The sequence below is a fragment of the Bradysia coprophila genome, unplaced genomic scaffold (genome assembly GCF_014529535.1).
Source record: "Bradysia coprophila strain Holo2 unplaced genomic scaffold, BU_Bcop_v1 contig_324, whole genome shotgun sequence".
NCBI classification, from domain to species: domain Eukaryota; kingdom Metazoa; phylum Arthropoda; class Insecta; order Diptera; family Sciaridae; genus Bradysia; species Bradysia coprophila.
This window is the reverse complement of record NW_023503584.1, coordinates 531,660-559,144: the sequence shown is the minus strand read 5'-3', so window position 1 is coordinate 559,144 and position 27,485 is coordinate 531,660. Positions and strand designations below refer to the sequence as shown.

Here is a 27,485-nt window from a genome sequence, read left to right as displayed (position 1 = left end):
CATTCGACAGGTCAAATGGAACAGACAATTTTTTCGTTACGTCGCATTGTGGAACGTCTTAAAGTGTAGAATAAGAATTGGAAAGAAGGAAAAGGACAGAACGCTTCCAAAGGAATGGTATCGAACAGAGCCTTTTTTAACATACAAAGTCGGAGGAAAAGTGCACCCCAGTCCCCTATCAGTGCACCACACTTTTGATAAATGCACCCCAGTGCACCCCAGTGCACCCCACTTTTTATAAATCCGTCCAGTGAACTTAATTGTCACTGCCACATCGTTTCTTAAAACTTTGCGCTGCGATTCAAAATTTTCATTCGCTGTAATCCAAAAGTTTCATTATTCGAATTCACAAAGCGCACCTCGGCGCATACATCGACCAATGATGCGACCCTTCAAATCACGTTAGAAACAACGACTCAAATAAAAATCATCGCGTCCGATTGAATTTGCTATCGATTATCAAATTATGCCCACCAATTACCCATACCCAAGCGCACTATTAGTCCGAAATCTTCGTAGAAAATGTCTGAAATTTTAATGAAAATTGTCCGAAAAATTCAGTGGGAGGTCTGACCTACCTTCACAGCTGTTAACGACAGTGCCGGCTTAGCCTATGTGCTAAGCCAAGGGCGCTGGGAATAAGAAATGGGGTGCTGGAAATGGTAGCTGTAATACGAAGCCCAGGGCGCTGAAGAGGTGCCGGAAACAGAAAACAAAAAATGTAAATTTTATGATAAACGTCGGCTTTTTTGTGAGGGCCCTTTCGAGAAAAAAATTGGGCCCTTCGGAAAGTTGTGCACCCCAGTGAAAAATCCTTATAAAAGGCACTGGTATCGAAGGTAGCAGGGTCGAACGGGCAATTGAAAAATTAAATCAAATTAAAACCTCGAATTATTGTCACGATCTTCGGCATTGGACAAAGTTTCGATGCTACAAATCGAGATGACCATGCGTAAAAACTGTATGTCGCGAAACACTGGCACGTCTGAGGTAGGACTAGTAGGTAGGAAAACCGATAGTAAGGCTGTCGATTCCATAGTTGAAACTTTGAAGCGCACAGATAATTTTCTGGAAACGCAGATGCTCGGAATTGCAAAATGTTCCTGTTATCGACAAAGCCAGTGAGTAGGAGGGATGAGTTCCAGTGTTTAGTTGCAGATATGCGTTGCTTGTAATTTGAGAGTCAGACGCAGCTCCATTCCTGACAATTTGTAAATGAAAAGAAACAAAATTTCCCCGACCGTGTCGTGTATATTACCAGCGTTCCTTACAATCCAGATCAATACAATACACCTCTCATCAGTAAATAAATGGAATTATCGCTTTCCTGTGGTCCGGATACTCACCACCAAACTTGTCCTTGTAGAATTTGTGAGCAAATCTGGACCGACATCCCAAAAATGCAGTCGCAAATATTGCGAACAGGAACTGAAAACACAATTTCAATAACACCCTTCCAAGCCTCAACCAACCCATTCATAAGCATCATACACTACCTGCGGATAACCTTTCGTCACCATGAAATAACCCCACCATTCCATCAATTCGCCGAGATAGTTGGCACACGAAACGTATTCGAAAATGCCTCCTGTAGGAATTTTGTAATTGGAGCTGCTGTCCGATCTATCTGATGTGGTTGATGTGTTCCTCAAGTTAAGGAGTAGATTGTCGTGGTAGGAATTAATTGCCGCACCGACGATGTAGAGTAATATGCCTGAAATTTAAAAGAAATTGGTCACGCAACTGTTACATGATTCAAGTCATTATATAGGAGCAGGGTGAGTGTCGATTAATTTATCAGCAATTTCGAATGTTCGGGCAGGCAGGCAATGGGTTTGTTTTCCCACCTAGTTGTAACCACCACCAGTCTTCACTCACTCGTCGAACTTTTTCCCGCCTTGAACCTTAATCTGCCACCAGCTATAGTGTGTCAAGTAACAGTGGTCGCAAAAACTGTACTTACCCAAATAGGTCACAGAGGTAACGCTTGCAGTGTGAACGTTTAGTAAATGATGTGATTGGATGAATCCATGCAGCGTTGTAATCAGAACCATTAGAAGAAAGAACCACAAAGTTTGAGGAGTAGCTTTCGGCGAGATTTTCGACGGATAAATGATTGTCCTGGCATGATGAAGGAAAGCATGAGGTGGAAATGGCAATTTTATGAGGCATTGATTCAAGGCTTACCGATTAAAATAATGTAGGCAATGAATCGTCAGGCCAGCAGCATTACAAAAGTTTCCAATTTTCGAACATGGTGTGGCGAAGACCATCATAAGTGGCACAAGAATCGTGGCTATGAAGCCATACTGAAGACAACCTCTCATTAGTATACAAAATCTCGACTCCACGACTGTATATTTACCGACCCTCCACACAAATCTCGAAGTTAATTTGTAATTTAGGTAATTCGGATGCTTCGAAATAGGCCTTGCCGATTTTCCATATCGAACTGGTCCGACCAAATTTAATACAAACGAACCCAGTACGAACACGGTCATTGCAACGGAAATTTTATCGAACAAATCTTGGTCACTGTCCGACCAAGCTACATCATACACCCAGGAAAATATCGTACTATCCAGCGATCGCATCGTGAATTGCTGTAAAAATAAGTCTGACTGACGCAGCAATGATTAAACTTTACGTACGAGCTACAATTGTGATTCACTGCAAAAGAACACAAACTTTAATCACTATCGATTATCGAGTTTAACAAATTGAAGGCACACTCATTAAGTAGCGGTATAGTTCCATGCAATTTCTATCAAGAGAACTTAAACGATCACGGGTCAAGTTCCATTATCTGGTGAGCACACTTCAATAAACGGTGTTATACTGATTACAACAACAGTTACACAAGAAACGGTCAAACCAAAGTCTATCTTTGTCTCTGTGTCAAGATCAGACGTACATACCTATGCGTTTGGCATATTAAATAATCAACGACGAATAATAATTGATTATCAAATCGCGCACTGATATGATAGTTATAAATGAAACAAGAATCACACTTAGGCTTAATCACTTAAAACTCTTTTCTTTATTTTAAATTGCACTAAATTTTTTATTTAACCTGACCGGCCACACTAAGAACCAAACCGAGGCGAAGGCGAGTACACGAATCGTGTTTCATACAATGTTTTTTGTAATTTAGAGAGCGAATTCCTTTCGGCTTAAAAACAAAGCATAAAATTCAAAATTTTCATTGAAAAACAATCTAAAATCACATTTACACCACATATATATACCAACTTGTTTCTTTCTTCCAACTGAACGCAATTTGTGATCAAGTAACTACTATACACCACACTTGCAATGTAAATCAGTGCCGAAGCCAGCTGTGACGCAGTGGGGGCCGCGTCTTCCTTAGAAAAATTTGACTTGAAGACTCAAATCTTGATATATTTATGGATATACACAAATCTTGATGGAAAAAATCTTCTGGGACATAACTTAATATGAAAAAAAGAGTGTTAGCGAGTGGCGGAGTGACTTTAAAATTCTAGTACCATGGCAGGAATGCGTTGTAAATTAGTTATGCCATCAAGTACTAAATGCTTTTTTAGGCATCATGTGCCTAACATTTATCACCGAGTTGCATACAACATTTTCCCCAACAGAAGTTTCACTTTTCGTCACTGAGTTGAGAAAACGTTTATTATCAAATCGACATTTAACAACCTGTTACAGACGGCAAGCACATGACCAGTATTATTATCGGGTCTATTACTTCCATCGATCGAAGTATTTTTAATTGGTTGAGTTCAAATCTTGTACTTCAATTTTTTAACATGTATTTTACTACATAACCATATTACCCAGTGTATATATATAGTTGGTATATATAGTCTTAACGGGAGTGTTGTATTAAGTGAAACGCACTGCTTGACGATATAATATGGAATGATTCTTTATTCACTTAAGTAACATATTCATGGTTCTTATACTAAAGAGAGAGAACTTACTTCTCTCTTACTTAATATAGTAAGGGGCACTACACCATCCCTCTTCGGCTAGATTGGTGTATGCCAATCGTATTATTATTTATTTCGTACATTATTTATTTCCTTTTGAAAGTTAAACTTTTCTTAGTCTTAAAACTAACCATTGCTTATAATTTATTAATTTTTACCATTCAAAGGGGGTTTCGGGACTAAAATCAAAGGGCTATTATACTCGGATGCGCTTGGTTCTATTAAGTCATTTTTTAAAAATTCATTCACCTGAGCTTCTATTTCATTAATCTGGCTGTGCGGTGTACGGTAATTTTTTATATAAACCGGTGTGTCATCTTTTAACCTTAATTTTTGCTCATAAAAATTGTTTGTGGTCATCTTGTCAGTTTCTAATGCGAAAACGTCCGCATATTCTTCTATCAACGGGAAAAGCTGTTCTTTAGCGTAACTAGGAACTTTGTTTTCTAAAATTTTCAGTAAAGTTTCTGTCCTTTCTTTAGAAGAGATTTCCTTTTTCGTTGTGTAAACCTTATAATCTGACAACTTCTGAATTGGTAGACGGTCATTTTTCATTATTTGTACTTTATCCGTAGTATTGAGAATTCGGATCAACGGCTGAGCTGAGCTAATTATTGTGCGAGCTGTGAAGACTCCTGCACTAATTTCCCAAGAATCGACCCACTGGGGTTCTAACACTTCTTTTTTCAAATTGAATTGTCTAATTACCTCACTTCTCGCGGGTAAAACTATCGTATTTACTTCGGGACCTTCCCTTATTGGTACCGTAATCATTTGTTCGTTTAATGTAAATCTAAACGTCATATCTCCGTAATTTATATTGCATCTAAAATGTTTCATGAAGTCTTTACCTAGGATCCCATCTGACGGAATATTGAATTCATTTGGTACTACATGTACTGGAAAATTTACTCTAAAATCGTCATTACCCAACGTCGCATTCGTACAACCCAAAGTCGTTATGGGATCTTCCGTTATTCCTGTTATGTCAATCAAATTTTCTACATCTAATAGCGCTCTTGGGCGGACTGCGCAAATTTTTAAGAGAGTTATGTCCGCCTGCGTGTCAATTAGGAATGTGCATTGTTTATTTGAAATCGAACTACTCAAAACTATAAAATCTGAGTAGTTTGGGTTCATAGATAGAACCTTCCTTTGGACTATTGAGACTGATACGGCATCATTGCTGTTGTTTCCCCCAGCTGCTGGTATCGCTGAGGGGCTTCCTCGTTTCCCAAAGCCTCGACTATTCTAACTGAGTGATTCGGATAATTTTGATAATTCTGATAACTTCCGCGACCACGACCACGGCCACGATTCCAGGATCTTCCTCTACCATTATTACCTCGACCATTGCCGTTTTGATGGTAATTATTATTTCCACCATTCCATTTATTATAGTTTCCATAATTATTACCGTAATTACCGTAACCACCACGGCCTCTACCTTTTCCCCGTTTACCTCTAAACTGTGCCTTGTATGCTAACACTTGCTTTTCCTGCTTTTCGGTAGACGATTCTAAAATCAGTTTAGCAACTACTTCATCAGGATCATTGTATTGAGACGCTGATAATACGGCTTTAATCAGATCACTTCGAGCATTCGCCCGACACATGTCAATAGTTTCATCTACACACATTTCTCGTGCTTTGACCTTACCAACACCTTCCAACACTAAAGCTCTTTGGAGTGCTTCACTCAATTTCGTCGCTTCAAGGGCAAAGTCTTGAACCTTGAATCTGTCAAACTTCAAAGCCTGTAACCTACTCTTTACTACTTTAGACGTCTCAGGTTTAATGCCTACTTTAAGTCCATCAATTATTTCTTGAATAGTTTGTGGATCTTCAGGGACTGATTCCATAGCCTTATCTTCCAATTTAGTCATTAAATATGTTATCAAAAGGGTAACGTGCGTCGTACCTGCCATCTTCTCGAGAAGTTTGATAGAGTTTATGAAAGCTGTAAGGGCTAATGGGTCACCTGCATAATTCCTAGAGATAGTTTTTCCTGCCAAGGCAAGAAACTCTTCAGCTGATTGTACCATTTCTGAATCTGAGTCTGAATCACCTTTATCAAGTACTTTTGGGTCAATTTCTTTTACTCCGGGGGGTACTACAATGTGTACTTTCAAAGTTCCAAACAATTTGAGAAGACGATCTCTAATTTTTGTGTGAAATTCCGTACAATAAGTCAAATGGTCTTCTTGCAGATCGTGCGTTCTTATCAACTTTGTCGCAGCGTTATATACTTCAATAATGTCTTGTAAATGTTTATCGAAAGTTTCACGTTGAATTTTCCTTTTAATTGAAACACTCAGGCATTTATAAATTCTTTCAAATTCTATTCTGTGTTCGTCTAATTTAGTACTTAATTGTGTCCATGTAGTCATACTTTGCCAAATAAAAAATACTTATTCGTATCAACTTCACCAGATTTCCAACAATATAAACACATCAAATGAATCTATTCGTTCGGGCTTGACAATAAAACCAAATTAAAACCAATGACAAGACCATCAAGAAAAATAAAATTGAAAAATAAACAATTAAAAATTCCGTTAAATCAAATAAAGGCTTTGATTCAAACGTTTCCATTTCGTACCATTAAATACGCTTTGTTTGCTTTATCAATCACAATGTTGCAATTATTTTCAAAATTTATACATCCTGTCCCAAACTTAGTATCGTATTTCTTTCATAAAATAATACCAAATACCGATTGTAAGCGAAAAAAAATAATTCCAAAACTGCGCGTGTAAAGAATTTCAAAACTGCGCGTGTTAAATTCGCTGACATCAGAAAAAAATATTTTTTCTTTCTTTTTAATTAGAACAACTTTTCGTCGTATTTAATATTTCAACATCCTGTCGCAAAATAAACAATCGTTCTCATATAACATCGATTTTAAAACGTAAGCATAAAATATAATTTTCAATCGCGTGTCGTTACATATAAAAACTTCAAAATTTAAAACATTTTCTTATAAAAAAAAATCAAATTTTAATTTCCATAACTCATACCTGTTGCTATGTGTATCTGTTTACCCAGGGCCAAATTTTGTACGACCTTACGCGCCTGTGCGATCTATGATTTTCTGTGCCTTCGCTGTTGACTTAGCAATGTTCTCCTGTTTTCCACGGACCCCACGGACCAAATTTGTACGAATTTTCGTGCCTGTGCTCTTGGATGTCCATCAATTCCAGTAATGTTATTTGTTCATTTATTTTTCAAATCCCGTCAAATATTGTTCGTGGTTTATTTTTCTGTTTTTATATTCAATATTCAAATTTGGCGTACTTGTCTCTCACGCTTTACGATACACTTTTTATGTAACGTGTAAAATTTATAGATAAAGTGAATTGCCAATAGTACCACTATTATTAATAAACAAATGCCAGTGCTGGTTTTGTGTTCGGAAAATTCTTGAATTATATTGACACTATTAACATCAGTATTACTGTTAGTACCATCCGTTGTGGCGGTTTGCGGCTTTGAGTCAGATGTGCCCATAATTTATTCATTTAATGATTCACTTTATTAATAATTATTTACTTTGCAGTACAACGGTTTCACTAACCCGACCACTTATCGTTTTTTTTTTTTTATATCACTGTCACGGTCGCCATGTATATATATAGTTGGTATATATAGTCTTAACGGGAGTGTTGTATTAAGTGAAACGCACTGCTTGACGATATAATATGGAATGATTCTTTATTCACTTAAGTAACATATTCATGGTTCTTATACTAAAGAGAGAGAACTTACTTCTCTCTTACTTAATATAGTAAGGGGCACTACACCAGAGCTTGTCATTATTTTTGTCGTCGTTATCGATAACAGATGAATAACCGTATGTGATAGGTTAAGTATGGCACATCAACCAGTCATGTATTCTTTCCATCACATCGGTGTCATAGCCAGACCCAAAATTCCCCAAAAGTGGGAAGAGAATTCATGACTAAAGGGTGTTTTCCGAGTACATCAGGAACCATTCAACTTTGGAACTATTTCTTACCAAAATTTCGCAGGTGAAATAAATGCTCTTCGTTTCTTTGTTTGTTTCAACGCACTTCAAGCAAAAGTGCAGTGCCAAAATTTGTTCGATGCACTGTCCAGTTTCAGTAGCCTATTTAGAGTACCACTCATGCTTGAAGCGCGTTGTTTGTTTTCAAAATTTGAACCTTTTATTTTCACTTCGGCTAAAGGCTGAATTATTGCAAGTTTCTTGCTGAAGATACTACGAAAAAACTGATGATATGCTATGCGATGTACTGTTTTAAGACCGTAACACTGTCTTCACCACGATATCATTCTACACAGCACTGCTACAGAGCTGTGCATTCTATCATAAGTAACGAAACGACAAAAAATAAAGGTGCAAACGATAACAACCCATGAACACACAGTTGGACAGAATGTTATCACTACATCGGATGCTGAACCTGTTGGACAACCAACCTCTTGGCAACCTGTAATGCAATGCAAACAACGGAACGAATGAACTGTATGTGAATTAGACCTTCATAACAGTTTTAATATGAATAAATTGAAGCCAGACCGGTCTTACCGACGTCGTAGTGTGGAGAAATTCATTGTATGTAAGAATATTGTAAATAACAGAAACAGATGTAACTTCCATACGTGAAAACTTGTATGGTGAAACGGCACGGATTGAGTTCTGTTTCTCGATTTTAATTTTATGATGATTTTCCAGCAGAAGATTATGAAGGACTCTCGACTCTCCTAATGGTTTACTTTTCATTGAGTATTTAAAAGTAAACAATAGAAATTTACGTCACAAGAATGGAAAAGTTAAACAGTCGGTTTCGCCTCGGATCAACAAACTTCACGCGAAAACGTCGCTTTTTATTTTTCGTCCGAGTTACGTCCTACATTTTACATACTGAGGGCATCCAAAAAAGTGCCTCATTGATGAAATGAATGGTTTTCGGTGTAGAAGCATGTAAACGAGACTTGGTTTTTTCCTAGTTTTCTTACAAGCTTTAGAGATCGAGTGCCTATAAGAAATTCTATTAGCACACAGTGAGTGCAAATAGCGGCAAAAGAAATACTGTGTGGTGGGTAAGGCCCAGAATTGGATGAAGCAACGCACTTCAAGCATGAGTTGTACTCTGAAACTTGACAGTCTGTCACACAGCTGTAAAACACTGTAAAAAATTTTTCATGTAAAATAGAGTACTTTCTGCAGCTGACTACTATGATCACTTTTGCTTGAAGTGCGTTGCATAAAGTAATATGTAAACAAAAGAATTCACGATAACACTGTTTTACAATGAAGTATATAAAGAGAATATTAATGAACATGAAAGTGTAGTAGGTGGTAGGTTCAGTAATTTATTGACATAAATATGAATGAGGTACTTGACCTTTTAGTTTACATATTTATCGCGAACAAGCAACGCTTTAACATTATAGTTGCAGCACGAACGAATTGCAATGATCCACTTCCATATAGAAGTATTAAGAGTCATTTTGCGAAAACGTCGAACAAGTTGTGTGAAACACAAAAACAAGCCATCGTCGATTTTTAAAATTCAGGCACTAAATGTTTAAAAGGATTCCTCTCAGTAATCTACAGGTCAAATTTGGTCTTGAAACCATTTTGTTTTCATGTTGCAACTGGTCAAAAATTGGTCTGCACCTAACCCAGTGCCATTGGAAAGGTCAAACTCGTTTTTAATTTAAATCTCTGACAATAAAAAACGGGCTTATTTGAAATTTTGGCGCTGGTAGGTATTAGAGAAGCCTACGTTGGTCTTTTAAAATTCTCGAAAATGTTCATTGGAGCGGTGCAGTAGGCATTCTGAGAGGAACAAATTACAAACTTCTCGAAGTGTTTACAAGAAAAAAACTAAACCTTGAAAGATATTGATGCCGTTGGACCTCTACTATTCCGAATAGTCCATTCATGACATCATAAACCTAGCGCCAAAAAAAATCCGAAATACCAATCGGAAAACTCCCGACTTCCCAGTGTGGCTGGTCCGGCTTTGTATTAAGTTTTTATTCAATTATAATCATACTTTAGACGTTGACCACTTTCAAACAGCCCGGAAGGATTTGGAGTTTGAAATTGTTCGAAGTTTTCGCAGATTGACTCTTAATTATTATAAAAGACTGTGTTGGTGTAATGAACTGTGTACATTGCATGCTGATATGTATAATCTTCGCGGCAATTTATTGTTAAATAAACCGAAGATTACTGAATGAACTTACGTGATTGAATTGAATTCATAACAAATCATGAAGAACTTACTTTCGCTAAAGAAAAATTTCCGTTGAAATCAAATATCCAAAACTGGGAAGGGTATGCCAAAACTACCTTACCCAAAAATAGCAGTATGTTCTGATAGAGTAGGACTCCATTGTGATCAGGAATGAAAAAAACTTTGTTTGGACGATTCAGGAGTTTTAAGATTTGTTGAGTATGAGATGTTGTCGAAAGTACTGAAGAGTGCGCGAGTGCTGAAACGTTGCGTGTTCACTAAAGGTCACGATTGTCTGAAGCTGATTGCATTTCTTTCTTAAATAAGTTGAAAGCAGAATCGATGTGAGTTGTTCGATCTTGACTTACTTCCGATCTTTTCTTTCCATGACAACGCACAGATAATTTTCTGGAAACGAAGATGCTCGGAATTGCAAAATGTTCCCTGTTATCGACGAGGCCAGTGAGTAGTGATGACAATTCACTACATGGGTGCACTACTTGCACTACCCAATTCAAAATGGAACGTGAGTCTAAATTACAAAGCATTAATATTCTCAAGCGTTGAAATGTATTTTTCGGTTCATTTTTTAATCATTCGTTTACTTAAAATTCATATTCTGAGAGACATACTATGGCGTGAATTTGTAAATAAAAAGCAACAAAATTTCCCCGACCGTACCAGAGTTCCTTACAATCCAGATCAATACAATACACCTCTCATCAGTAAATAAATGGAATTATCGCTTTCCTGTGGTCCGGATACTCACCACCAAACTTGTCCTTGTAGAATTTGTGAGCAAATCTGGACCGACATCCCAAAAATGCAGTCGCAAATATTGCGAACAGGAACTGAAAACATAATTGCAATAACATCCTTCCAAGCCTCAACCAACCCATTCATTAGCATCATACACTACCTGCGGATAACCTTTCGTCACCATGAAATAACCCCACCATTCCATCAATTCGCCGAGATAGTTGGCACACGAAACGTATTCGAAAATGCCTCCTGTAGGAATTTTGTAATTGGAGCTGCTGTCCAATCTACCTGCTGTGGTCGATGTGTTCCTCAAATTAATGAGTAGATTATCGTGGTAGGAATTAATTGATGCACCGACGATGTAGAGCAATATGCCTGATAATCAGAAGGAATTGGTCACGCAACTGTGCCAACATTTTTCCCGCCTTACACATTATCTGCCACCAACTATGGTGTGCTAAAAAACAGTGGTCGTAAAAACTGTACTTACCCAAATAGGTCAAAGAGGTAACGCTTGAAGTGTGAACGTTCAGTAAATGATGTGATTGGATGAATCCATGTAGCGTTGTTATCAGAACCATTAGCAGGAAGAACCACAGAGTTTGAGGCGTAGCTTTCGGCGAGATTTTCGACGGATAAATAATTGTCCTGGCATTATGAAGGAAAGCGTGAGGTGGCAATCGCGATTTTATGAAGCACACTGATAAAAAAAAATTTGTCAACATACGTCCAGTATGTATGAAATGATTGGCAGACAGCTTCATTTCTGCCTTACTTCGGATATGTGTATTCCAACGTCTGACATGTATATCGTACATGTCCGACGTATAATCATACATACTGTACGTGACTATTTGTGTCACTCGTATGTTTAAATACGTCGAACATGTACGATATACATGTCAGACGTTGGAATATACATATCCGAATTAAGGCAGAAATGAAGCTGTCTGCCAGCCATTTCATACATACTGGACGTATGTTTACGAAATTTTTTTATCAGTGCATTCATTGAAGGCTTACCGATTAAAATAATGTAGGCAATCAATCGTCAGGCCAGCAGCATTACAAAAGTTTCCAATTTTCGAACATGGGGTGACGAAGACCATCAGAAGTGGCACAAGAATTGTGGCTATGAAGCCATACTGAAGACAACCACTCATTAGTATACAAAATCTCGACTCCACGACTATAATAGTTACCCACCCTCCACACAAATTTCGAAGTTAGATTGTAATTTAGGTAATTCGGATGCGTCGAAATAAACGACGCTGATTTTCCATATCGAACTGGTCCGACCAAATTTAATACAAGCGAACCCATTACGAACACGGTCATTGCGACGGAAATCTTATCGAACAAATCTTGGTCACTGTTCGACCATGCTACATCGTACACACACGAAAATATCGTACTATCCAGAGACCGCATCACCTTAATCGTTAAATGAATCTCAATGCCGTTGATTATATTATACGTATAAAATTGGCGATTAACTGCTTCGACAGGTTCGACAGACATAAGTTATAAAATTTAGCAAAAGTTATTTGAACTAAAAAAACTGAAAATCGAAACAAATATAAATTCAAACACATGTGGCTTCAACACACTCAAAATAGAGTACTGAAACTGGATAGTACATATCCATCCATTAGGCAGCTGGCACTCGAAGCGTTTTTGATTGAAGTGCATTGTGGCAGCAACTTTGTGCCTAAGACGAGACCTAAGCTCATCACAACAGTTGCTGTATAACGAGCTCGGCGCTCTATCATTCTTCTACTTGGACAAGGTGGCCTATATTCCTTCAATGTCGCCGTTAATAGTACATATTTTACGCCCGTAACTATACCTCAGATCCAAACAACTCATCCAGGCATAGTTGTATGCGCACTGTATTTATCTTTTGAATTCTCCATATTATTTACTTTCACATATAAAACTGTCAACATCAATTACACCTGCTAATACCTATCGTACATCATGCCCGCACGTCACTGCAGCGGGCGTGACGCAAGTCCACTACCAAAAAAGTTTTATTTTTTTTCGTGACGGCGGAGCATATTTACAGCAAGTTTTAACTTCTCTCCATTGGCTACAAACTAAAATATCTGGAATATCCAATATTGGCCGAGATATTGAACTTCGAAATATTGATTTTTGTGTGAAAATAAGCAAAATCTCGAATTTTCAGATAATGCAAATCGCCAGTATCATCTCTAGCAACTAAACTTCGTTTTGACGCAGTCAAAATACCATCTTATTTTGACAAATGTGACACTGCCTTTTTTTAGTAATAGAGTTGCCGCACTCTTTTTTAAGGCAATATCAACGTCACACGAAATAGACAAATTTTAAAATTTATTTCATTTCATAACGGAGCAATACACAAAAAACACGTCACAATCACAGATTATTCATTTTCGAAAATGACATCGCTGCTCATACTTCATTTAATTTATCTTTAAAAGTGTAAAATTTTCTATGACAGAATACACTGCACAGTTTGACCTCCTTAATTTTCCTAGTTTGGTTGCTAGAGAGGGTATTTAAATCGCCTAATTAGTTAGTCAGTTAGTTCCTGTGGAAAGTGGATCCAGCAACTCCTAAACGTTTCTATAGATTTTCCTGAAATTTTGGTTATAGGCTAATAATGGCCCAAAAATAAGAATGGAATTTTCAAAAGTTGGAAAAAACCCATATCTTGGAAGTTGGAGCTCCCCAAATCTCCATACAATTGCCATATAAAAGCCAATTTGTATGGGTGTGTATGTTTGCGATGTATGACGTTCTTGTTGAAAATCGTGGGGATCATTTAGTATTAACTTCCACTAGGTTGGTTCTTAAAGTTTGGGATGACAGATGATTCCTCTGGCACTTCCTAACTTCCGTCGGATTTTTCGATGGATTTGGGTTACTTTCGGCATGCATGAGGTGTTCCAAGGTTGGTTCACCCCAAACTCAGTTTTTTGGGTATACATTTGGAATTTGGGTACACTCACGGAATTTTGACCACAGACACATATTCTTTTTCGTGGTTTACTGTTTTTTGTGAATTTTGCATGTATTTTTTTATGGAGAAATCAGAAACTCAAGTAAAACACAGAAACAGAAAATGTGTTGGCTTTCAAAATTCCGTGTGTGTATAAGAAATTACGCGATCAAAGGCTTATTCTGCGAGCACACTTTTAACAACGGTGTTTCATCGATTACAACTGCTACCACAAGAAACCAAAATCTGTCTTTGCGCCAATATGACATTGAATGTTAAGTGAGATCTATGTGCTTTGAATAATAATCAACAGAATGTGTGCCGAATAACAATCGATTATCAAAGCGAGCTCTGTTATAGAAACAATCGCAAAATGCAAAATGAACAGACAATTAATGAGAGGGATTATTCTGAAAAAGAGAAGACCGAAATCGGACGCATTTTCTATTGGAATTTTTTATATGTGCCCAGTAAGGTATTCGACCCCGGAAGCCACAACCACTTTCAAAAAAATTCTTCGAAGCTATTGTGGCTGGTATGAGGTCAAAAACCGAAAACCAGCACTTTTCTTACAAAAATTTCTCCAGTTACACGAGCCGTACAGGGTCGTGTGTGGTGTCATTAGAAAGGTAATTGCATATACTTCCGGGGCAAATAGGGTCTTATTGGGTTTAAAATTCATCTACACTGAGATATGTACAGTTGAAGTTTTCAACCGAAAAAAGACTGAAAACTTACACTTTTCTTACAGAAATTTCTCGAGATACACGAAACGTACATGGTCGTGTGAGGTGTCATTAGAAAGGTAATTACATGCACTTTCAGGGCAAATAGGGACTTATTGGGGTTTGGAAGCATCTACGAGTAATTATGAGAAATGTTTAAGTGCTTATATCGAATCGAAGATGCTACCAAACTTCCGTAAGCTCTACTTTCCCTGAAAGTACATGCAATTACCTTTCTAATGACACTTCACACAACCATGCACGCTCAGTGTACCTCAAGAAATTTCTGTAAGAAAAGTGTAAGTTTTCAGTCTTTTTTCGGTTGAAATCTTCAACTGTGCATATCTCAGTGTAGATGAATTTCAAACCCAATAAGACCCTATTTGCCCCGTAAGTACATGTAATTACCTTTCTAATGACACCCCACACGATCCTGTACGGCTCGTGTAACTGGAGAAATGTTTGTAAGAAAAGTGCTGGTTTTCGGTTTTCGATCCCCTCACACTAGCCACACAAGATTCGAAGAAATTTTTTGAAAGTGTTTTTGGCTTCTGGGGTCGAATACCTTTCTAGGTACTTATAAAAAATTCCAATAGAAAATGCGTCCGATTTCGGTCTTCCGTTTTTCAGAAGAATCCCTCTGAGTAAACGTACATGATTGAACCAAATTCGTGTCAAATTATGGAACTCTTACTTTCGAAAGGCAAACATCTCCGTTGAAGAAACCTCTCTGCTAATACAATCCAAAAGTTTGAAACCAAAAACTGGATGGGAAGGGTTTTCAGCTGAACCCAACATTTCAAGTTCAGGTCTGGTAGCTTCAGGTCAGAGTCAGATTCGTAAAAAAAATCTTGGTGGAAACGACGTAATTGATTCGATCAGTAAAAATTCGTGATATGACCACACCGTCCGCGAGTTACTTTGTAACAGTTGAAGCGACTGCGATTTCGACTACTGTCAGTCCAATCAAACCATCGAATGAGAAAAAACCAACAATTTATTTCATAATTTCCGTGTCACAGATATATTGGGTATTGGTACCCCCATCCCCCCACTCACTGATTCATGATATTGAACCAACTAAACATAACGTGAAACAAGAAAAAAATGGTTCTTCCCGGTTAAACCAGACTAAATCCTTGGGTCTGTTGAATTGCCTGGCACAGTTTGTATTTGAGACGCTCTTTCGTTCCATATCTAGGCAGATCTAACAGATTAAAGCATGTGTGGGCGACTGGAAGAAACTTTTCGTCGTTGGTCGGTTGGAAAACAATTTTGATGGCCTTCATTCCCTGTATGGGAATGCGATCGCTGCCAGTCAGATAGAGCAGGAATTTTTTCTTTTCGCTCAGTGGCAGCTCGTGGAACACCTCCCAAAACCATCGAATCTGTGCGGCAGAAAATATTGGTAGTGAAACAAGACGAGACGTTAAATTCATCAAACCTACCACTTGATCGCTGGACGAATATCCATTTTTGTAATCGGCTTCAGATTCTAATGCATGCCAATCGTAGTCTTCGTTTCCTATTACCTAAAAAAGCAATCGAGTTGTATACAATGTTTTTCGCAATAAAGGCAACGGAAAGTTGCCATTTCCTATTACCACAGCCATCAGTTCAGCCGGTTGGAACAGTTCTAAGACGCGTCCGCCGCATACTTTCATAAAACCGTCCCGAAATCCGGCAAATTGTTTTTCGACTGAAACATTCATTACGTAGTCGATGTAACTCGTCACAAAATCGGTTCTGTGGGTGAGCAAGATGGAAGAAGAAAAAAATTAGTGAACCTCCACGGCAAGACATCAAAAACGGATTGTGTGTACTTGTTGTCTTGAGTAACTGGAATTTTATCACCATTCGGTCGCAGCAGAACCTGTTGCGTTTCGCCGAATATTTCTCGTGTTATTTCAAAATGCAGCCCGAACACCGACTCCATATCGCTTTCCTGATAGTCCAAAATACTTTGCATCGAATTGGCAAGCACCGGCGACAGATCACGTAGATCCGCCAGATCAACCGCATCGTTCAACAATTTCTTATACAAACACAACGGAAACGGCAGATTGATGATCGTGAAATTGTAGATGGCCAGGCCACACAACGTTCCGATCAGATTGTACATTTGATCGTCTTCGAACGAATGGTCGGAAAACCAGATGGCGCGTGAGTCTTCATATTCCTTGAACATGCCATACTTGGGATCCAGTAAGTCTTTGAGCAAAAGCATGAAGAACTCTTTCCGGACACCACCTGTGAATGGAAAAGAATTTTTTTGCTAGAAAATCGGAAAGAATTCGATGAGCACAACAGCACGAACCAGCATCTTCAGCCTCCTCGCCGTGGAATTTAACTTTCAATGGTTTTTTGAGATCGCCTTTGCTGCACAGTTGGATCTCTTTGATTGTATCCTCGACCAAATTTAAACGCGAGACTTGTAGCACCACAAACGGTGATGCATTGACATTCAAATGAAGTAGTGAACTTAATGCCGAATTGGCTGCTGCATTGTGCATCGCCATACCCATTTGAATGGATTGGTCAGTTTCCAGCAGCAATGTTTTCGCTTTGGCATCGAATAAGAACGGATAGTTGCAGAGGTAAAAGTTCATTGGCTGGAAAAATTTGCGAATTTTCGTTAGGTGAACTGTCCGCATTCCCGACTCAATTTCTCCCTTACACTTTTGTCCATTAACCAGCTGACGTAGTCCGATCGTAAGTCTATGTTTTCTGTCAGTTCAGGTATGGTGAATACACTATAAGGCACCTTCTCCGATTGGGTATTGGCCGCAAACAATAATCTCATCACATTCAACGACAACTCCAAATACGCATCGTACTGAATTCGTGGCTTCGCACCAAACACTTTTACATTGTAATCAATGATGTACGAAACGACGCCCTTGAATATCTCCACCAAACGTTCGTAATAGTCCTTCGACTGGCTGCACCACCATCGCAACACGATTGTTTGCGGATTTTTGGTCAGGGCGAGTACGGCTTTGCAGAATGGTGAGTGCAGCGTTTTGTAATGTTTTGAGTTGACGAATTCGTGGTACAGCGGCAAGATTAAGTAAATGCGTAGCGTTTCAATGTCGGCTGGTGACGATTTCAGTGAGTTGATCAGGTCGATTGTAACGCCGTCCCATATCTGACGAGAAAGAAAGAAGAGAAGTTTGATCTCGTTAGTGAATATGTAAGTGTAAGCTTTGTAGGACAGGGCGGTAGTCGAAGAAGGACTCTACTCAATTATCCATTCAACAGGGTGACACTGTTGATATGAATGAGTCATAGCAATTGTGGTATCGATGGAAAGCTGAGACTGCCAGCATATCATAATTAACCAGTTTAATTAATTAATTGTTTCAGTGCGCTGAGTTTCGCCATTGTGACCAAATATCAGGGAAAAACTTTAAGCTACTGTCGGGATATACGTCGGTCTCCAAAAGTAATTTGTTGGATATTGGGAAAGGTAATGTCCCTCTTCTGCTACCACTGTTCATCAGCTTCATATCTCAAGTGCATAGGCCTCTATGACCTTTTGAAAATCATGTTTTTTAAACTTTAGCGTGTCTCTACCAGCTTCCCTTGAACTCATGAGACCGACGTTTTGTGCTATTGCTATGATAAATTTAATCACTACAGATTGCAGCCCCAACTAGTTTTGAGCTAACTCTCTTTGTAGACTGGATGGACTATGTTCCACTACCATCGACGGTACGGATGAAAATCAAAACTTTTTGTGGATTCTTGAGCTGCCTGAGGCGCATGGCAAACAAATAGAATTAGATAATTGGTCAATCTCTTTTTGACGGCTTTGTTGTAGCGACAATGAAAGCAGACAATGAGCTCTGACGTTAACACTAATATTTCACTGTTATATAGATCATCTATAATAGATGATTGCATCAATCGAAGCAACAGACTCGATAGAATACTCTAGTTTACCGTCTGTGAGAGATTCAAAGTCATTGTAATTGCTCTCGAGTATACTCGCCTACCACATACATGACGAATATGTGCACTTTTTGGACAATTGCTAATAGACCATCACTTCTTATTATGCCTTGAAAACTCTGCGTATGTTTGGACTTCAGCATGGAGTACGTCGGGATTAAGTACCACTTTTCATCATCTCGCCTGACGAGAGCTATAAAAATCTTCAGATTCATTCTACAACTTTTGCAAGACGTGCCAAATGGTGGTACCCGATTCTCAGCGAATTCAACCCACATACTCTACCCTATCTGCAGGTGCATAATTTTCAACGATCATTCAGTGACCACCGGTTCTGACAAAGAATTATTTCCGAAATATCACAAATCTCAATAAATTCACAGAAGTTTGAATTCAGCAAAGGCATCAAATTGACGAATATGAGCATCGAAAGCTTATAAGGTATCGTAGCGAGAGACACAGATAAATGAAATGCTTTTATCTAAAGCCGTTCTACTTTGGAACAAAAAATATTACCAACTCACGATTGAACGCTGTCCCGTTACTCTCGAGACTACAAGACTAGACTATTTGGGCGAGAGGCTTATTTTTAAAACAGCCGACCGAAATCGGACGCATTTTCAAGTGGAATTTTTTATATGAGCACAGAAAGGTTCTCGACCTTAGAAGCCAAAAAAATTCTTTGAATCTAGTGTCGCTAGTGTGAGGTGATCAAAAACCGAAAACATACACTTTTCTTACAGAAAGGTAATTTTATGTTTTTTTCAGGGCAAATAGGGTCTTATTGAACCAACATAAGTTCAACGTCTCTAATGACATACATCGCGAAATTTCTGTTTTTCAGTCTTTTTCGGTTGAAACATTCAACTGCAGGTATCTCAGTGGTGGACGAATTTAAACCCCAATAAGATATATGTCCCGGAACTACATGCAATTACCATTCTAATGACACCCCACACGACCCTGTATGGCTCGTGTAACTGGAGATTATGTAGGAAGGAAGTTTTTGAAAGTGGTTTTGCCTTCTAGGGTCGATTGTCCTTCTGGGCACATGTAAAAAATTCCCCTGCGTTGGATTTCGGTCGACTGTTTTTCAAAAGAATCCCTCCGAACGAGCGAAAAATATTTTCACCAGAACGAAAACTGCTCAAATAAATCAACGAAAATTTCACTTACGATTTGCTTCAGCGTATCATTCTCGAATTTTGCGATGCACGAAAATGCTTTCTCCGCTGCGGTCACATCGATTCCCGACGATTTCGGCGTACAACTGAAGTTGCCGGTTTTGTTGGCGAGGAACGATGCATTGAAACAGGCCTGACTTTTGAAAATAACTTCCACTTGTGCCATAAGATCCATGTCAATCGTTTCGTCTTTGCTGATTTTCGAACAGGACTCGGCTATTTGTCCCGAAAAGCATACAATTTGTGTGGTCGGACTGAAAAACGGTACGATTCGTATGGTAAACGACATCGATCGATTTGATAGGAACCACTCACTCGTATATCCGGAAATCGACTGCCTCGTTGCTGTTGCTTTGAATGACGGTCGAAACGAATGAATGATCGCCACCCGAAAAAATTTGATGCACCACCGTTGACTGTTGTTCTGCATCTTTAGCGATTAAAGACGTACCACTTGGCGATACCCATGGACCTGCGTAAACGAATCAGTAATTTAACACAAAAAAAACAGAAATTCGTTCGAAGATCGCTGCGGTTCGTACCTACAACCACTTGCGGCACAGACGAATTTTGTGCCGATCGATTTCCCAATTGACCGGAACACCCCAAACCGAATCCATAAATACGACCACGAGAAGGCACAAACGTTAGAGTATGTCGTCGTCCAGTAGATATTTGTGTGCAAATTGTTCCCATCAGTTCAACGACCATTCGCGGTAAATAATCATTTTGAACACTGCCATGGCCCAATTGGCCATATGTTCCAGCACCGGATGTAAACACTTGACCTGAAACGATCAGAATATGTGGAATAGCGGGTGAGAACAGTGTGGTCTGTTAGGTAGGCACTTCAAATGCTTTACCGTCCGATGTGAGAAAAACAGAAAAATCATCACCGGCAGCTACATAGCGAACACCGAGACTTCGAAGTGTTTTCAAATGTGTCGGATATGGTCGATCGATATTGTCATTTACACCGAGTTGACCGAATAAATTCTTGCCCCATCCGAAGACTGAGCCGGATCTGTGGAAGGATTTTTTTTTGGTTTTAAACATGAATAAAGCAGTCGTCTTACTATACTGGACAGGCCTGCCATTCAAAAAAGATGTGCAGATAGTACGAACTCTCTGAGGGCCATTGGACGTTAGGTCCCTGCAAAAACCTATTCGTCTCCTGCACTCAGAAAATTCACTCAACTACTAACACCAAACAATGAAGTCGTTCTGACTTTGGCTCCAGGCCACTGTTATATTCAAGGCAATGAAAGGCTGACGGCCCTTTTAAGTAAATACCGAGACTACGTTGTCAGTGGAAAGGAACAAGTAGCCCACAGAAATTTCTGGACCGCACTGCTTCGTACTGTCACAGTTCCAAATACTTTTCGTTGTTTTGCTGATGGCGGCGGGAGATTTAAAAAGATAGACCGTACGACTTCATGTCCCGTTTTCCCGACTTTAAATGACTTTCGACAATATCGTCAATTCAGCGGATTCACTTTGAGGGATGGCAGACCTGATGTATTAGGTATATGAGTTCTCCTCACTTTGATACCGCAAAACTATGATTTCCACCACAAGTAATAAATGCTATTGGCACTCCAGCCAATGACGTTATTAGCATCGGTGAATTGGACATTTCGCTCACTGCTCCAATGCCTAATTGTCCATAAGCATTCGCACCCCACGAATACAATTCGCCAGCTGAAACAGATCCGAATTGTGAATTGTGCTTCACCTTCGACGAATTGACATTTCTGTTTCCTTACTGTTCGTTAGCACAAGACAATGATATTGTCCAGCTGCAATCTGGACGATGTGTTTAGTGGCTAGCGCTTTGACGGGCTTTGGTCCGTAATTGGTGGTATCATTGCCGAGCTGGCCACGCGAATTGGAACCCCACGTGTAAACCTGTCCCCATTCATCCATAGCCATTGAATGGGCCACACCGCAGGCGATTTGAACAATTTTATAGTTTTCCAGGGCCGGAATGGACTCTGAAACACAGAGAACACATTGTCACACATTCCTGTGTCGGTACCACCGGTGAAGTGTGATCGGCCTCATGTGGACCGTAAATTTAACAGCTAAGATGAACACAAAAAGGGATTTGCATGCATATCGACTTTAGATGATGAGAAGCCACATACTAAACGTAAACATACGTGGCCTTTTCCTGGACAATTCATGACCCAATTGACCATGATCATTGTTTCCACACGAATACAGGCGTCCCGATTTGGTCAACAGTAGTGTATGCATTAATCCGCACGACGCATGAATGACTTCAGACGCTTGCGACCAATCCATTTTTCGCGGTGTCAAGATCTACAAAATTCGTCAAGTTTCACATTGATGCTTAACATTCAAAGTAAAAGTGTTTTCTGGTCAACCTGTTCATCTTCGATGCCACCCAGACCCAATTCCCCATGTGCCGTATTGCCCCAACAATACAACGACATTGTAGAGGTTTGTTGTTAGTCGCTGCTAGTGAAGGTGACTGAAAAATAATTCGAAATTTCCACTTTGTACACACAAATTTGTTCGCAGTCGAAAATGCTTTTCGTTAACGAACAAATGCATTCCGATTCGTTACCAAATCGTCAACGAGGACTATGTGATCTTACCGTTGTGCAACATAGCATTCAAAAAAGATCATAATAAACATGAAGCAAACAAAAAGAAAATTTAAATTTTTCTAGAAATTTAGAGAACTTTTATTATTTGCAAATTGTAATTGTGTGAGAAAAAAAAGTGTTTTGACACTTCTTTTCATATCCACCAGCTGTGTGCGTGTGTATGACGACGCCATCTATTTTTTGGAATAAAAAGTAGACGATACAATTGTGCTAAAAAACTGTGGGCAATCTTTAAAGAATAATAAAAAAAAACTTAAAACCAACGCACTTCAAGCAAAAGTGCTATTAATGACAGCTGCCTGTTTTGTATGAAAAAATTGCACGAATTTTTTCACAGTGCCAAAATTTGTTCGATACACTGTCCACTTTCAGTACCCTATTGAGAGTCCCACTCATGCTTGAAGTGCGTTGTTAAAACCCGTACACGATCAATTATAAGTACTTTCAATACTTTCTCTAGCAACCAAACTATGAAAATTAAGGTGGTCAAACTGTGTAGTGTATTCTGTCATAGAAAATTTTACACTTTTAAAAATAAATTAAATGGAGTATGAGCAGCGATGTCCCTTTTTCTGTTGAAAAATTTCCGTCTCCTGTTACCATTTCGAAAGTGAATAATTTGTGATTGTGACGTCTTATTTTGAGTGTTGCTCCGTCATTTTGGTGTGCAAAAATAAAATAACTATTGATACTTTTGGAAAGTTGATATTTAAAATCTAATCTTTCTCACAGACATTTACTTTTTCTGAATCCTAGTCACCTAAGGAGTTTGGGTGTAACGGACAGTCTTTCGCAATAACATATTAGACAGCGCAAATGACGTAAAAGTCATAAATCATACGTCATTTGCGTCTCTTCGGTTGACGATTGGCAGTGCGATTGCATACCAAAAGGTTAATACGGGCTAAGATCATAAATTCGGCTGAAAGATGAGAGCGGCGAACAAAGTGTATGAGTGATTTTTTTTTTTTTTTTGTTGGCAGCATATGACATAATGGATCTGATGTAAATATCATTCAGAGATAAATAAATAAACGGCTAAATTCATTCATGTATGAACAAAAATTATGTGTTTTGCTTTTAAGATCTGTCGTACTGGAATTTGTGATGGTGTAAATTGTAGATATATTTTCTTTTTAAAAACAAATGTGTTTCTTACATATTGCTATTTAATATAGGTTTCACATGACTGCCGTGGTAATCTCAGATATCAAATCGTGTTGCAAAGATAAATATTTTGCAATGTATAACTACAAACCTAGAATAGAATCAAGTCCAGCCGAAACTGAATTATGACAGTGTCGAAAGTGTCAATAAATGTACAGTGCTTGTCCAGAGCAAACCATTTCTATCTGGTTCTTCAGATTTCGTAAAGTTCTTTGTTTCTGGTTAATGGTGGATAAAACTTCTAAATCTACATTTTTGTAATAGGTTTTTATTTAGTCTTCATTAACATTATAAAAATGGAATTTTTAGCAGTAAGCTCACAGCCTTCGTATATGTAATCACAAAAATTAATAAATGAAAATGACTGGATTTCAGTCACGGAGACTATGATTATCGTTTATTCTTCAGCCTCGCTTTCAGAATTTTCTCCAGCACAGTCGATCGCATCCCAAGCACTACGTGACCGAGACACAACCCGCACAGGTTGATGCCTATCATATCCCAGGTACCGAATTACTGCAGCGAGGTGACTACAACACCCAAGGGTGCGTTCGCCAACTTTGCAAGTACAGTAAAGGCCCGTAATGCTGTCATGTCCATTCTGGTTCTTATCGAATTTGATCCAAGAGTTGTGGGTTTTCGAATTTGAAAATCGAGACTGAATTTTCGAACGAATAATTTCATCGTTCTGTCTGTGGACATATATGTCGAATTCGGAGTCATTTTTCATGTGCTGTTGGATGTATTTCTCTGCCATTTTCAATTGGTATGAGCCCAGTGTGATTCGTTGTAAATCATCCATGCTTAACTCCGGAAAATCGGCAATCGAAGTGTCAGATGCTTTCTGCCATCGGGCTGACATGCGCTGAATGCCGAGTCTTTCAATTTCACTTTTGAGGTTGTTGGTATTCACATTGTGATTTTGAACGACGTCAGAGACAACGTCGTGAAATTCTTTGTTTCTGGTCAGTGGTGGAAAAAACTTGTTCATGATGGCACAGGCGATACGGTTGAATCTCATAATTTTAGGGACATACGTTCCCTCAATAGTGTGTTTAAAAAATGGAAACACATTTTTGATTCTCCCATTCACGGCCTCCACCACCCATCTGTTCATGGTAACCTGCAATCATTTAACATCCAATTAAAACTCAAAAAGTTATCGATAGTTTCGTAATTTGTGATAGTGTCAGTAAATAGAACCCAACCTTGAAATGTGTAAAACCGGTAATAAGTAACTCTAAGGGGCCGCGTATGCAATCGTTAACAGTTAAAAAAAATGAATCTAAGGTTTTGTCGCACTAAGTGTAACGCTTTACTGCTACTTTTCCTGGACCTTCGGCTCTTTAAGGAATTATTATTTCGATTGATTACTCAGCTTCCTGCTTCGATTTTACTGAAGCGCTTTTTGTTGGGAATGTGTACGTACATAGACTACAATCACAACTCTTAGATATCGAAGTTTGATAGCAGAATACCAATTCACTCGGGGGAACAATATGGTTAAATGCTGTCACAGGGTCAATGTCGAAGTTAATTTCATTGGTCAAATGTAATGGTGGGTCGGTGGTATGACGCAAATACTCAACACAGCAAATTGACTGGTAAATAGAATTTTCCCGAGTGGTTTGCTTAAAATATTCATATAAAGTACGATAATTACCTTTCTGGAGTCATTAGCTTCAGAGCACTCGAAATGGGTTCGTTTCCCCGTCAACAAGTGTGGCATGAAAACAGTTTTTCCCTGTGCTTCTGTTTCATCCACAACATCCCGGTAGCCTCTGTCGAAAATGAAGAAGTCATCTTCCTCCAAGAACAACAGAAGGTCGGAATTGGCATAATGGTGTCGAATGTTGGCAGCGTCGTTGTTCTTAGCATCACAAAAGTAAGGTCCAGCTGCCTCAAGGATGTATCCATCGGGAAGAACTATGTAGAGTGGCTTGAGCAGATTTCGTTTCTTGTGCAATGAAAATGTTTTTCTTTGAAGCTGATAGTCGGTTGGTTTTTCTATATAATTATATGTGCAATCAGCTATTACACCGAGGCAGTTCTCTGGCTTATTCAAAACATTCGATGTCAGCTTAAGTGAGTGCTTCTGAAGTGCCTCCTCACGCGTGATGTGATGGTATCCCAAATATTTGGGTACAAAATGTTGTTCAAGTGCAATGGATACACTGTCAATAGCTTGGCTGACTACTTGTTGTGTTGTTGAAAAATGGAAGGCTATCAGTTCCTGCTTCATATTGTTTCTTAGCAGCATAAGAAACATTCCTAACGCACTTCGACGTGATCGGGCATCAGTATTTCTCATTCCTGTCAAAGAAAAAATGAGGATTCGACTGGAAAAGAACTAAAAGGTTTTACCTATAAGATATTCTAACAAATCGTCAAAAAATTCTTTCTTGATACCAAAGAACATCACGTATTCCTCGGCTTCTATTCCATCAATTTCTAAATTACATGGCCTGGATTGGGGAAGCTGCGATATTTCATGTAACCAACGTTCAAACTGATCATTTTTTACAGTAATTTTGCGCTCGGTGGCTTCAATAATTTCAAGAACTTCTTTCTTGAATTTTTTCGTTCCGTCAATATGGTCTTGGCATGTTCTGTTGGACTTCGGAATGTATATTCTTAGTTCAAACCATACTTGTTGAATCGCCGCCCAAGGAATAGAACTTCTCCCAGTTTTCGATTTGCATACGAAGCAATACGATTCTGAACTCTTCACTCCTTGCACATTTAGTTCGATGAGATCGGCATTAGTTAAAGTCAAAGTTTCTTCATTATCACCCGAAGCCAATGAAGAAGACAACGAATCTGGTTCGAATTCACCAATAGTATCGCCAATTTCATCTGATGTACAAGAAATATCGTAGTTCAATTGTGTCATTAATCCATATTATTTGGTGCAAGTTAACTCATACCTCTACTCCTACTACTACTACTATTCTCCGAATTCTGCAAAAACTCAATGTGCAACGAAGTAACAATCGACCGGTCGTCCTCAACAAGGTTTTCATGAACTTGATCCTCCAATTTAGATGTATTCGGATAAGGATCGTACAGAGAATTGTCTTCGACGTTTTCATCGTATTCTAAAGTAGAAAATACCTTGATGCAAAATGTGACATAGATCATTTAATGTTTTGCATGCAAATAACAGAAAAACGATTTCGAAGACAGCCCTCCGTAAATCTATGTCGCTAAGTGATACTTCACTAAAATGATTTCGTTACCTTGATCTACATTGTGCTCAAACGATTCATTTTCACGGTGTAAACAAGAGCGACTTTCATCTGTATTAACCACCAACCCGTCTACGCACACATTCTTTGTTAATTCTGGCGTACCTGCAATTCTATCATCTTATAAGAATTCGATAATTAGAATGTAAATATCATCGAACCGTTATGCACTGCTGAATCAGATTCCGAATGTCTATTGCTTCTAACCGCTACATGTGATTCATTTTGGGTAGACAAGATGTCGCCATTCAACGATTCCGATGAAGTACTCGCCTCTGAGCTTTGCACTTATTGGCATAGATTAAAGAATTATTGATAAGATTAAATACGATTCGTATGTCAGTTAAGTGTAGTTATGGCCCTCAAAACAAGAAAACCGGAAAGGGCTAAACTGCATTGTAGCTAGTTGTTGGAAATAATTTACCGGGTGGCTGTGGTGTCGGTGTGTCGGGTTGACGTAATGAAGATTGATGAGCTATGAAACAGTTTTAATTGCAACTTAAGAAAAGTTGTTATTGTAGATTACTATTCACTTTCATACCAGGATCTGTAACATTTTCATTATTTCTTGAAGCACTTCGAAGAACATTTTTTGTTATGATCAACTGAGTGT

At 38.7% G+C, this 27,485-nt stretch overlaps 3 protein-coding genes across 4 annotated transcripts; all 3 read right to left on the bottom strand.

Annotated features, from left to right (window-relative positions):
* Window positions 1–1,237: 1,237 nt before the first annotated feature.
* LOC119079666 (3-oxo-5-alpha-steroid 4-dehydrogenase 2-like) lies at window positions 1,238–2,664 on the bottom strand. The gene is made up of 5 exons (XM_037187718.1): window positions 2,370–2,664; window positions 2,188–2,309; window positions 1,964–2,121; window positions 1,497–1,714; window positions 1,238–1,428 (listed from the first exon to the last, which is right to left on the bottom strand). The coding sequence occupies exons 1-5, from the start codon at window positions 2,592–2,594 to the stop codon at window positions 1,300–1,302; spliced, it is 852 nt and encodes a 283-aa protein (XP_037043613.1). The 5' UTR covers window positions 2,595–2,664; the 3' UTR covers window positions 1,238–1,299.
* Window positions 2,665–10,770: 8,106 nt separating this feature from the next.
* Window positions 10,771–12,416, bottom strand: LOC119079665 (3-oxo-5-alpha-steroid 4-dehydrogenase 2-like). The gene is made up of 5 exons (XM_037187716.1): window positions 12,176–12,416; window positions 11,993–12,114; window positions 11,460–11,617; window positions 11,127–11,344; window positions 10,771–11,058 (listed from the first exon to the last, which is right to left on the bottom strand). The coding sequence occupies exons 1-5, from the start codon at window positions 12,398–12,400 to the stop codon at window positions 10,930–10,932; spliced, it is 852 nt and encodes a 283-aa protein (XP_037043611.1). The 5' UTR covers window positions 12,401–12,416; the 3' UTR covers window positions 10,771–10,929.
* A 3,246-nt stretch (window positions 12,417–15,662) lies between these two features.
* Window positions 15,663–22,602, bottom strand: LOC119079664 (probable E3 ubiquitin-protein ligase HERC4). Of its 2 annotated transcripts, none has more exons than XM_037187715.1 (15): window positions 22,446–22,602; window positions 22,212–22,318; window positions 21,984–22,146; window positions 21,588–21,815; window positions 21,366–21,522; window positions 20,685–20,845; window positions 20,364–20,609; window positions 20,137–20,293; window positions 19,814–20,075; window positions 17,361–17,831; window positions 17,001–17,295; window positions 16,507–16,933; window positions 16,288–16,429; window positions 16,132–16,215; window positions 15,663–16,071 (listed from the first exon to the last, which is right to left on the bottom strand). In XM_037187715.1, exons 2-15 carry the CDS (start codon window positions 22,278–22,280, stop codon window positions 15,805–15,807), a joined length of 3,129 nt encoding a protein of 1,042 aa, XP_037043610.1. In that variant the 5' UTR covers window positions 22,281–22,318; window positions 22,446–22,602; the 3' UTR covers window positions 15,663–15,804. The 2 variants fall into 2 exon arrangements, with proteins under 2 accessions (XP_037043610.1, XP_037043609.1); XM_037187714.1 differs by having other exon boundaries at window positions 21,969–22,146; window positions 22,446–22,600.
* Between the last annotated feature and the right edge of the window lie 4,883 nt (window positions 22,603–27,485).

Bases quoted from the DNA above. Each gene is read 5' to 3' on its own strand.
- LOC119079665 (XM_037187716.1), bottom strand. From the start codon at position 12,400: ATGCGGTCTCTGGATAGTACGATATTTTCGTGTGTGTACGATGTAGCA. The intron at 11,618-11,992 runs GTAAGCCTTCAA...TCATAATGCCAG, and splicing joins TGCCTACATTATTTTAATCG to GACAATTATTTATCCGTCGA. The intron at 11,345-11,459 runs GTAAGTACAGTT...TCTGATTATCAG, and splicing joins TACCTCTTTGACCTATTTGG to GCATATTGCTCTACATCGTC.
- LOC119079666 (XM_037187718.1), bottom strand. From the start codon at position 2,594: ATGCGATCGCTGGATAGTACGATATTTTCCTGGGTGTATGATGTAGCT. The intron at 2,310-2,369 runs GTCGGTAAATAT...GGTTGTCTTCAG, and splicing joins CTTCGAGATTTGTGTGGAGG to TATGGCTTCATAGCCACGAT. The intron at 1,715-1,963 runs GTAAGTACAGTT...TTTAAATTTCAG, and splicing joins TACCTCTGTGACCTATTTGG to GCATATTACTCTACATCGTC.
- LOC119079664 (XM_037187714.1), bottom strand. From the start codon at position 22,280: ATGTCGTTGTATTGTTGGGGCAATACGGCACATGGGGAATTGGGTCTG. The intron at 20,610-20,684 runs GTAAAGCATTTG...TGATCGTTTCAG, and splicing joins TGTTTTTCTCACATCGGACG to GTCAAGTGTTTACATCCGGT. The intron at 16,216-16,287 runs GTAATAGGAAAT...TTGCTTTTTTAG, and splicing joins CGGCTGAACTGATGGCTGTG to GTAATAGGAAACGAAGACTA.